At 36.2% G+C, this 12,064-nt stretch overlaps 2 protein-coding genes across 5 annotated transcripts in view; both read left to right on the forward strand.

Annotated features, from left to right (window-relative positions):
• Positions 1-12,064, forward strand: part of hipk1b (homeodomain interacting protein kinase 1b) — a 93,020-nt gene that overhangs the window by 73,333 nt on the left and 7,623 nt on the right. The window lies entirely within an intron of this gene.
• Positions 1-12,064, forward strand: part of mapk14b (mitogen-activated protein kinase 14b) — a 49,492-nt gene that overhangs the window by 13,385 nt on the left and 24,043 nt on the right. For all 4 annotated transcript variants that reach the window (XR_015501742.1, XR_015501743.1, XM_087271775.1 and 1 more), the window contains 1 exon segment: positions 5,808-5,866. Coding sequence is in view for 2 of the 4 variants with exons in the window: in XM_087271775.1 (XP_087127901.1) it covers positions 5,808-5,866 (59 nt within the window). In the remaining 2 variants the exon portion in view is untranslated.

The following is a 12,064-nucleotide window of genomic DNA, read 5'->3' on the forward strand; positions in this document are numbered from 1 at the left end:
ACCTAGAAATCTAAAGTCATATGTGTGAAGCTGTGTGAAGTCAGGTGTTTGTTACTCAATAAATATGTTTATTGTTGTTTGAATTGTTCTGTTGGCATTTTTTCCTAAGAAAAGCATAAACCGTACTAAAACCGTGACCCTAAAACCGTGATGCATAAGAACCAAGAGTAGATTGAACCGTTGCACCCCTAATATATATATGTAATATATATATATATATATATATATATATATATAATAATTCTAATAATATAATGAGATATATATATAATTTTTCCCTATAATATTTTCATCTTAAAGAGAATGTTTTCTTCCTATTATAATTTTTTCGACTGGCAACAGAGCAAACCGCTGTTGTACAACGACTTGCCTAATTAATATAATCATCCTAGTTAAGCCTTTAAATTGTTAAATTGCGCATTTAATCTGAACACTAGTATCTTGTGAAATATTTTGTACTGTCATCATGGCAAAGACCAAATAAATGAGTTATTAATAATTACTTATTAAAGCGATTCTGTTTAAAAGTCTTATCTGTTAAGAAATATTCGAAAAAGAAAAAGTTCACAAGAGGGCTAATAATTTAGTCTTCGACTCTAAACAGAACCTGCACGTTTCCTCATCATCTGTGGCTTCCTGTCCTCCTTTCACTTTCTTGACTATTAACGCACTTCCTCTACCAGCACAGATCCCAGCGGGAGATTCATCCGAGCCTTATGAAACTCTATTGATCGCTGTCTGTGAGCTGATGAGGGAGCAGGGAGACATTATACACTATTAATGCACTGCCTGCTCTGCAAAATCATAAATCCTTAATGTGCAGAACACGGCTGTCTGCTTCTAATTTGATTTTGTTCCTTTAAATATGCTCAGAAGTGCTTTTAAATAGTCAATTCATCCAAAAATGTACTCCACAAGTGGTTGTAAACATGCATGTTTTGTGTTGAAATTGCAAACTAAGTAATAAGTACCAAGTACAAAGTAATTTTTTTTGTGCTTCTTCAAAAACGCCAGCTAAAGCATGTACTTCTATATGTGTATTTACTTATGTGTTGGATTTTAAACTGCAAATTTTTTTTGGGTGAACTGTCCCTTTTCATTAGCGTGAACTGAATATATCTGTTAATAATAATGAATCACCTGTTGAACTGCATCCCAATCATCACAAATACTGCAGAAAACCTACTGGAACCCTCATGGAGCCAAGATTCTCAGAGAAATCAGTCAAGTTTGGTGAAGGAAAAATCATGGTTTGGGGTTACATTCAGTATGGGGAAAAAATGGGGAGTTTTGCTCCTGAAAACAAAGAAGGTCAAAGTGCTCCAGGATTGGCCAGCCCAGACACCAGACATGAACATTATTGAGCATGCCTGGGGTAAGATGAAGGAGGAGGCATTGAAGATGAACACAAAGACTCTTGGTGAACTCTGGGAGTCCTGCAGGAACGCTTTCTTTGCCATTCCAGATGACTTTATTAATCAGTGATTTGAGACAGTGCAGAGATGTATGGATGCAGTCCTCCAAGCTCATGATGGAGTCAGACACAATATTCATTCTGTCTCCACTGCAGCAGGACTTTATATTCTATACTGGACATTATTTCTGTTCAGTGATGAGACTTTCGTCTAAGCAAAGTCAGACCTTACTGTCCTCATGAAATCATTAAAAATCAAGGCATGATCATATTTTATTGTGGTAAAATAATCATAATCTAGAGGCCTTTGCCTTTCATATTAGCCACTTCTGATACCAAATGATCAACTAGAAGTCAACTTATTATTTGCTGATCCTAAAACTTGGATAGGCGACAAGACTTTTGTTTGGTAGAATTCATTTTACCTGGAAACTGCAGTAAAAAGTGTTTTGAAGTACTTCTTTTGTGCTTATACAAAAACGTGTGTATTTCCAATGAGCCTGTGTTGGATTTTAAACAAGTGTAGTGTGATTTAATTTTTTATTTATTTATTTTTTATTTATTTGATTTTTTTTCATTTTTGGGGTGAACTGTCCCTTTAAGAGCGGGCTGTTGCTCATCATGTGCTCGTTCTTGTGCGATGTTCTTATTTGCCTGTTGTTGTCAAGGCTGATTTTTTTTTTGCGTGGAAAAAAAGGGCCTAAATGTTTTGCGTCTGGCCGGAATCCAGGAGTCAGTGCAGCCTCAGTGCGAGCGTGGGTGAAACTCTATGCTGGATCACAGCCACCTACTCGTTCTCTGTGTCTCTCTCCTGCCTTTGCTTTAACACACACACACACACACACACACACACACACACACACACAGACCTGTTCCTATATCTCAGTGGGGACTCTCCTAGACATTATTATTATGTGTTTTTACTCTACAAACCGTATATTCTCTCCCTCTATCCCTCAACCCAACCCTCATGGCATACAGTCAGTATAACTATTTTCTAAATAGTTCATTTTGTCTGATTTTCAAGCATGTTTACCAGTGAAAACCTCAATTTTGGTCTCCACATTAACACAAGTCCCCATGAGTCTGTTTGCATTCAGGATTAATATCTCTAATGGGATATAAAACAAGTACTTACACACACACACCGAGTTTCTTTTTTTTTTTAAAAGATTTATTTTTGGCCTTTTTGCCTTTATTAGATAGGGCAGTATTGAGAAAGAAAGCGAAGTTGGAGAGAGAGAGGGGGCTAGGGTAGGGAAATGTCCTTGAGCCAGGATTCGAACTCAGGACGCCCTGACGTGCTACTGCACCATATGTCGGCACGCTAACTACTAGGCTATTGCGCTGACCACACTGTGTTTCTTACAGATGCTAATTGAGATTGGCTTCTCAAATGTTAAACGTATGTTTTTTCATATTCCTGTTTGTCTAATGCAAACAATGGCAGCAATCAAACTAATCTGTAAAACCCACAACCGCAAATCGGAAAGCGGTAGCGAAAACGCAAATTAAAAAGAAAGTAGGGATTTCTAAATATAGCTTGACTTGTATTTCATTGCAGACAATATGAAGACAAAATATTGGATGTTTTTTCTGATCAACTTCATTTCATTTGTTAACATACATCCGTTCCTGTCATTCAGACCTGAAACACACTCCAAAAAAGTTTTGGCAGGAGCAGTTCAGGGCTAGTAATCAGGTTAATTGGTGTAATGATGATGTAATTTGAAACAGGTGATGTCAACAGGTGATTATAATTATTCTTTGATACAAAAGCAGCATCCAAGAAAGGTCCTTTATGCCGTGTTCAGACTGCATGATTTTCAAAGTCGTCGTGTCACAGATGTTTTCACTCTGCATGACTATCTGGGCTAGCGTTTCATCGCTGCTTTGTTTACACTGCAAGATGGATCGGCGACAGGGGCTTTCACATTGCATGACTTTACTATAGGAAGAATCGCCGACAACTTCGTCCAAACTACGTCTCACAGACAAAAACACATCGTATATCTTTTGTTATTAACTACATAATGAGAAAGAAGCCTTTAATGGGGTAGAACATGTACATGTTTGCTCACCTGGGTTTAAAGGGAATTAGCCATTTTTCCTCAACATTAATAATAAACTAATTTCTTTCTGTATGAAACGTCAAACAGACACGGGCGCTCCTGAGTCCTGTCAAAACATTTCGTGGGTCCAAATAAACCGAAAAAGAGCGCTTTTAACTTCTCCCCCAGCCTCCCGCTGGCCTGCAGCAGGCGTACACACACGCACACACAAGTGAATGCTGCTCTCTCATTGGCTGTAGGCGATCGCTGATGTTATTTTCAGTCAAAACTCATTTCACACGGCATGATTTGAATCGCCGACAGCTCCAGATATTCAGCACACCAAATATCTCACAGGCATTGGCGACTCATTGGCGATTCTCTCAGATCGCGTCTTTGATAGTTCGTACTGTGTGATTGTCATTTACGAGCACCGATTTGCCTGTGATTTCAGGCATTTGTCGGCGATTTCTAAAAACCTGTCGGGAGAGCCAAAATCGGGGCTAAAATCACGCAGTCTGAACTAGGCATTAGGAGCAAAGATGTGCTGAGAATCGCTAGTTTGACAGCAAGCACATGAGAAAAATACTGAACTGTTTAGAAACCATGTTCCCCACAAAAAGATATGAAGACACTTGGATATTTCATCATCTACTGTGTAGAACATCGTTAAAAGATTTAAGGAATCTGGAGGAATTTCAGTGCGTAAAGAACAAGGGCTCAAGCCTGAGCTGAACTACAGTGATCTCCGATTCCTCGGGCGTCGAGAATCCTCATTCATCTATAAGCCAGATCACCACATGGGCTCAGGACTACTGCGGCAAACCTTAGTACCACAATACGTATTTACATTCAGAAATGTCAGTGAAAACTGCTCTGTGCCAAAAGGAAGCCCTATGTTAACAGTGTCCAGAAGAGCCGTTGACTTCTCTGGGTTCGGAGCCGTCTGGGATGGACCATCTCCCAGTGGAAACTGTATTTCAGGTATTTTTGGGAGAAATGAACGCCATGTGCTCAGGACCAAAGAAGAAAAGGATCATCCAGACTGTTACCAGCAACAAGTCCAAAAGCCAGGGTCTGTCATGGTTTGGGATTTTATCTGTGCCCTCGGCAAAGGTAACCTGCACCTCTGTGATGCACCATTAATGCTGAAAAGCACATGGAGATTTTGGAGCACAATATGCTGCCTTCTTCTCCAGGGATGCTCATGCATATTTCAACAAGACAATACAAAACCACATTGTGTACACATTACAATGTCCTGACTGCAGAGGAAGAGGATACAAGTACTTGACTGGCCTGCCTGCAGTCCCGACCTGTCTCCAATAGAGAATGTGTGGCGCATTTTGAAGCAAATGGGACAACGAAAACACCCTACTGTTGTCCACCTTCATGACTTGTTTGCAGGAAGAATGGGACGAAATTACACCTCTTCAGTCATCTTCAGTCCCTAAACGTCTTTTAAGTGTTGTGAACAGGAAAGGCGACATCATGAAGTGGTAAAAGCTTTACGGTTGCAACTTTTTTTGAATTGTGTTGCAAGAACCAAAATTGGTATACATGTTCATTTTAAATAACAAAATAAAACATGAGGAGCACATTAATAACGCTTTTTGTATTGTCTGCAATGAAATACAGGTCAAAGTCAATTTAGAAATCACTTTTTCTTTTTTTATTTGTGTTTTCCATACTGTTCTTCTGATTTGTGGTTGTAGAATATTTTCTGAGTGATCATGTGACACTAGTAGAAACTACAGTCATGATTCTGCCAGTTTATATTCGTGTCACTGAAATAAATGATATAAAAAAAGGTTTAATTTATATCAATAATATATTTTAGACTTAATAATTGTGTCCTCGGTGAGCTTCAGAAGCATCTTACCCTAATCATATGAACACCATTTATCTGTATTTGAATATATCAACCAAGGATGACCAAGTTGTACAGTGGATAAGAGAGCATCAGCTGTTTGAGTATCAAATGCACATCTCCTACTCATGCAGAGACAGATAAAAATGACGATGCCCACACAAATATAAATGCGTTTCACAGAGGATGTTCACAAGCACATCTCATTCTGTGCACGGTTTCCTCTTTGGGGAACCGCAGGTTTACCAAACTTACCCATGATACGAAAACAACCCTAGTCATGACAAATGAAGTGCAGCTTATTTTCCTCCAGCACGTGTTTAGAGTGTCATTGGTGAGGTGTGTCTATTAGACGTCATGCCTGTTGTTAACATGAACACTCATGCAAAAACTCTTGAGTCTTTAAATGATTCGACCTTAATCTTTTAATGTGTCCGTGATTAACCGTCTGCGACTCTTGTCTTTGTTGCAGGTAATTGGTCTTCTAGATGTTTTCTCGCCTGCCACCAGTCTAGAAGAATTCAATGATGTGTGAGTATTTGATTCATTCTTACAAAACCCTCCAGAAATGAACAAATGTTAATATGGAGCTCGAACAAATCTAACAAAAAGTGCTCAGGAGTAGCTTAAATAGTGTATCGGAGCTCATTGGAAAATGCGTAGGCACATTTTTAATTAATAGCCATGTCAATAAAGGCTTTTAAATTTTTATTCACATTTTTCGAGTGCCTTAGGCAGATTTTTTGCTCTTATTATAGAGCTATTTGGTTTAATTTGTCATGTGGCATATAAAAAAAAAAGATTTTATGGTGTCTTTTATTAAAAAGTCTCAGCAGTAGTTGCACCGTTTCGCAGTGTAAATTGACACAAATTTACGGATCTTAATTCTTTGTTACTATTTTGACTTCAAAACTGTTGATCTCTGTTATTTATTCAAAGGAAGCATAAGAAACGAAGAGAGAAGTGTTTACATCGTAATCCATCATATTACCTGGTAAAATACGTTCCTCCGGGTACATTTCGTTGCACGTTTCAGATGACAAATCCACTAGAGAGCACTGTGAACATATTTGCAAATCTGAAATACATTCCTCTGGGTTGGTTTTATTGCACGTTTCAAATGACAAATCCACTAGAGGGCGACGTGAACATTTTTGTCAATTTCAGATTTGTTATTTGGGATATAAAATGAAAATTAATAAAAAATATGAATAAAATAAAGAAAGTTAAAAAAAATATATAATTTTTTTTATTAAAAAATAAATAAACTGACATATAATAATCTAAAACAAAAAAATGATAAAATATTAAGATTAATAAAAACAAATTATAATAAAATATAATTATCTATAAAATGAAATAAAAATAGTCAGATAATAATTTTTTTTAAATTAAATATAAAAATCTATAATATAAAAAATGATAAAATATTAAAATTCAATAAAAATATCATAAAAATCTATCAAATTAATAAGATAAAAAAGTAAAATAATAAATATGTATTAAAATAAAATCATAAAATATTAAAGTTAAATGAAAATATGTATAAAATGAAAAATATTGTAAAAGTCTATAAAATAAAATAAAAAAATTAAAAAGTTAAATAATAAATACATATATTAAAGTACATTTGAATTAATAAATAAATAAAATATTCTATATCTATAAAATTAAAAAAGATGATAAAATATTAAAATAAAAAAATGTATATTCTATAAATCTGTAAAATAAAATAAATAAATAAATAAATAAATATAAATATATATATATATATATATATATATATATATATATATATATATATATATATATATGTATATATATATATATATATATATATATGTATATATATATATATATATATATATATATATATATATATATATATATATATATATATATGTATATATATATATATATATATATATATATATATATATATATATGTGTGTGTGTGTGTGTGTGTGTTAAATAAAAAGAAAAAATAATAAAATTTAATATAAAAATATTTATAATATAAAATATAAAAGATTATTTTACTCATTGGCAGATTATTTTGGCTGAAAAAACGTAATTTTGACATTATTTCTATAAAAAAACATTTCTTGATTTAAGAATTTTTAGATATTTAGACTAAAAACGAGACAATCGAAGTTCGAAAAGAATTTCTCCAGTGCATGAGGCCTCAAAAACAATACAGGACATAGTAAACCTCATACTAGGCACACTTTAAAATTGTGCTGTTGGACTGTTCAGATGGAGTTGTCAATCCTGCACCCAGAACATGCAGTTTCTTGCCGTTGTTTTTCTTTGTCCTCTCTCCCAGTTCCTGGAATTGTTGTTGTGAAGGGTTGATCGGGCAGCCTCTGTGTGGCATTATGGCTTGCAGGTCTGTGGTTTTGTGAGTCATGCTGGTAAAAGAAGTGGCACGCTGCAGTAATTAGGCGTACCTGCCACACCTCCAGGTTTGTGTGGCCTCCCGTTTAATTATCTGTAATGTAGGTGTCTCCACTGCACCCTGCATTGCTCAATAAAAAATGAATTAGACGTGGGTCAGTGTGTGTTGATGGACCTGTTAAGTCATGACTCTCAGGTAAACAGTAAAAAATGAGTAATGTTCATCACCATGCACAGCTTAAATCCCTTAACACTCAAATTCTTTGCATCCAGTTGTCAGTGTGAAAATCATAAGAGCAGCGCTGGCTTTTATCCCGTTGCTCTGAGTGGCTGATCGGCATCATGGCTGTGCACGTGAGGAGAATATCTAGTTGCCATGGCAACACAAATTCATCCGCTCAGCATAATTTCCTTGTGGCACACAGGCAATAACCTGCAAACTGTTATTACCACAATATCACTGCCTGCTAAAACAATCAGCGCATACAACCGAGAATGAGAGCGCGATCAGGGGAATTAGAGATAAAAACTGATTGCCTTGGCAAGAGTTTCATATGAGCTGTCGCAGTTATGAGATTGTGTTTGAATAATTGCCATTTATAGCCAGATAACAAGAACATTTCTTGTTGCAATTAGTGCTGAAGCTTCTGTCTGGATATACAGTATTTGTACCACCTCAAAAGAGCACACCAAGCCACTTTAAAAATATATTCAAAATATATATTCATGTATGCAAATCATGCATTTAACCTACAAGTTCATGTTTGTGCACACAAAACATATTGCAAAATGCTGCATAAACAGCAGCTTACATATTCATTTTCTGATTTTACAATTGCAAAAATGCACACACACATTGCAAAAAATGCTTTTCTTACTTAGATTTTTTGTCCTGTTTCTAGTCTAAATATCTAAAAATTCCTAAATCAAGAAGAATTTTCCAAACAAGCAAAACATATTGCCTTGTTTTGAGAAATATTATGCCAATATTAAGTCAGTTTTTCCTTAAAACAAGCAAAATAAACTGCCAATGGGGTAAGCAAATTAATCTTACGTCAAAAGAAAAAACAAGATTAATTAGCTTAACCCATTGGCAGATTATTTTGCTTGTTTTAAGGAAAAACTGACTTAATATTGGCATAATATTTCTCAAAACAAGGCAATATGTTTTGCTTGTCTAAAAAATGCTTCATGATATAATTTTTTTTTTAGATATTTAGACTAGAAACAAGACAAAAAAATCTTAACAAGAAAAGCATTTTTTGCAGTGCAGTTGGAGTCAGAATTATTAGCCCTCCTGATTTTTTGCCCAATTTCTTTTTCTAACATAACAACACATTTCTAAGCATAATAGTTTTAATAACTCATTTCCAATAACTGATTTATTTAATGTTTGCTGTGATGACAGCACATAATAATTGACTAGATATTTGTCAAGATACTAGCATTCAGCTTAAAGTACCAATCAGTACTGAAATTTTAATAATGTCCTTTTCCCGCTTACATTTAAGCGCAGTTGAGCACGATCTTAAACAGCGCTGATTCGCCATTGTGTTCACATTTTATTTTTAATGCATCCTGAAGTAAAGCGAAACGGCTATAAACTCCAGCATGATAGAGTGATTATATGCAGAGTCAAGGCTGATTTATACTTCTGCGTCAAACATCGGCGTATGCTACGGCGCTGACGCATAGCCCTTCGCCGTGGCCATCGTCGTCACTGACGTGCACCTCTCAAAAAATTTACTACACGTCGCAACGACGCGTAGCGCAAGCTCTGTGATTGGTCGGCTTGGTAGCGCTGACAAGTCTGGGCGGGACCGAGAGCCGCGCGAATGGCGCGAGCGATTGTTTACAAGTGTGGAGTCCTGTGAAGGAGCTCCGGATGGAAAGTTTTGTTTTGTGTTTACCTCATAGTTAAAGTTGTTGCACGTCCCCCGGTTCCTGCCTCAAAATGAGCGAGTTTGAGCCACTTGTACATCCCGGAAGTGTTCAGGAAAAGCAAAAAAGCAGAGAAGAAACTCGACACAGAGGAACATTAACACCTCACTGCCAACTAGCGTTTCGGAAGTGTTAATGCAGACCGACAGAGAAAGCGCACAGAAGTATAAATGCACAGCCACGCGCGTTGCCTGCGCTGTGGGTTACGCCGGTGACTTGACGCAGAAGTATAAATCAGGCTTTATACTTTATCTATAAATAAAGTATAACTATAGAAACTGTGTTCATCTTAACTGAAAGCTTCTGCGTGTTTGCTGACCTCACGCATCGCGCACCTGTCAGTCAGTCAGTCAGTCAGTCAGTCAGTCAGTCAGCACGTAACCCCAAAGGATTAAACAATAGCGCACAGCACTATATATGGTTACAAAAAAGTTTGCGCTGTTATAATCCACTTACCTTATAATACGTTTTGATGCAATTATAATCCGCTATTAAAAACAACAACAACAATAACTGAATGTTTTGAATGGGTATGTAGCCATGGCGGGATGCATTTTGTTCCCCGCCATGGAAGAATGAATGTAGCGGAAACCAAGCTCTTTAAAAGTTCTCTGTAGTTGTCTTGACAACACAAACTGCTGCTCTGGGATGAGCCGCGTGCAAAAGATGCCCCTCTTAACGCAAAGGCGCATTCAATCGGCCCCTTATGCAGCCAAACTAAAAATATATAAAATAATAATTTTAATCGTTTAACTGATGCACCCTTTCGGTTAACGGGTAATCGATTATTTTGAGCATCCCTATGACAAAGTCATGTCGAGGGGATGGGACGGTTATTGTATTTAATTAAAGTTGATAAGGACGAATTAATTTTTGCAAAATAATGAAATTATTATTAATATATTTAGAAAAACTGCTATAAACGTATATAAAAATAAAATGAGTACTGTTTGATTTGATGGTGACTTTAATTCCAAAACCACCTCAAGCGAGCGTGAATTAAAATTTTTTGCAAGCTAAGGGATTTTTATTTGAAATTCATCGTATCCGTCACTTGTTTCTCATGCGATACTTCAGCATGCGCATTAACAGAGGGTGATGGAAATGCAGCAAGTGAGTTTCTCTGAAACAAGAGCCCCAGTGTGAGCTGTGTTTTGCTGCGGCTTCTGCACATATATACTTGTGGAAAGGACTCACCGTGCTTAATAAAACACGAGCACAAGCTCTGCAAGATGCATGGAAACAAGAGCTAAAAATAAGAATACTCCTATAAATAACACGTCCCCAAAATCTCCTGGAGAATGAAGAGAGCAGAGCCCGGGGCAAGAGGAGGAGCGTCTTTGGTGAGGGATATTTCTGTATCCTTATACTTACAGCTGAAGTCAGAATCCTCCTGAATTATTAGCCCTCCTGATTTATTTTCTTCCCTAATTTCTGCTTTACAAAGAGAAGATTTTTTTCAGCACATTTCTAATCATAATAGTTTTAATAGCTCATTTCTTATAACTGATTTGTTTTATCTTTGCCTTGATGACAGCACAAAATATTTGACCAGATATTTATTAAGATACTAGTTTTCAGCTTAAAGTGACATTTGAAAGGCTTAACTAGGTTAATTAGGCAGGTTAGGGTAATTAGGCAAGTCATTGTATAACAGTGGTTTGTTCTGTGAGTATCAAAACAAATATTTCTTAAAGAGGATTATAATATTGACCTTAAATTGGCTTTAAAACAATTAAAAACTGCTTTTAGTCCAGCCGAAATAAAACAAATAAAACTTTCTTTCCTCTTTTAAACATAATTTGGGAAATATTTGAAAAAGAAAAAAAAAATACACAGGAGAATAAAGTTGAGGAAATGTTAAAATCTATGATTATTTATTATTGACTGATATTATTGACTGATAGCCACGCCCCCCAAAATGACTGATTGCCCCGCCCCTAAATGACTGATAGACCCGCCCCAAATGACTGATAGCCCCACTCTTAATGACTGATAATCACACCCTGAATGACTTGTAGCCCCGCCTTAAATGACTGAGAGCCCCACCTTAAATGATGGATAGCCCCGCCCTTAATGACTGATAGCCCCACCCTTAATAACTGATAGCCCCAGCCTAAATGTCTGATAGCCCCGCCCTAAATGATTGTTAGCCGCGGCCCCTAAATGATTAGGCAAGTCAATTTATAACGAGGGTTTGTTCTGTAGTCAACCGAAAACAAATATTGCTTAAGGGTGCTAATAATTTTCACCTTAAAAGTCATAAAAAATTTTAAACTGCTTTTACTCTAGCCGAAATAAAACAAGTAAGACTTCCTCCAGCAGAAAAAATATTATAGGAAATACTGGGAAAAATTCCTGCTCTTGCTTTTTCAGCAGCAGTGCTTTTAG

This window comes from Danio rerio, chromosome 11 (genome assembly GCF_052040795.2).
Source record: "Danio rerio strain M-AB ecotype USA chromosome 11, GRCz13ab, whole genome shotgun sequence".
Lineage (NCBI taxonomy): Eukaryota > Metazoa > Chordata > Actinopteri > Cypriniformes > Danionidae > Danio > Danio rerio.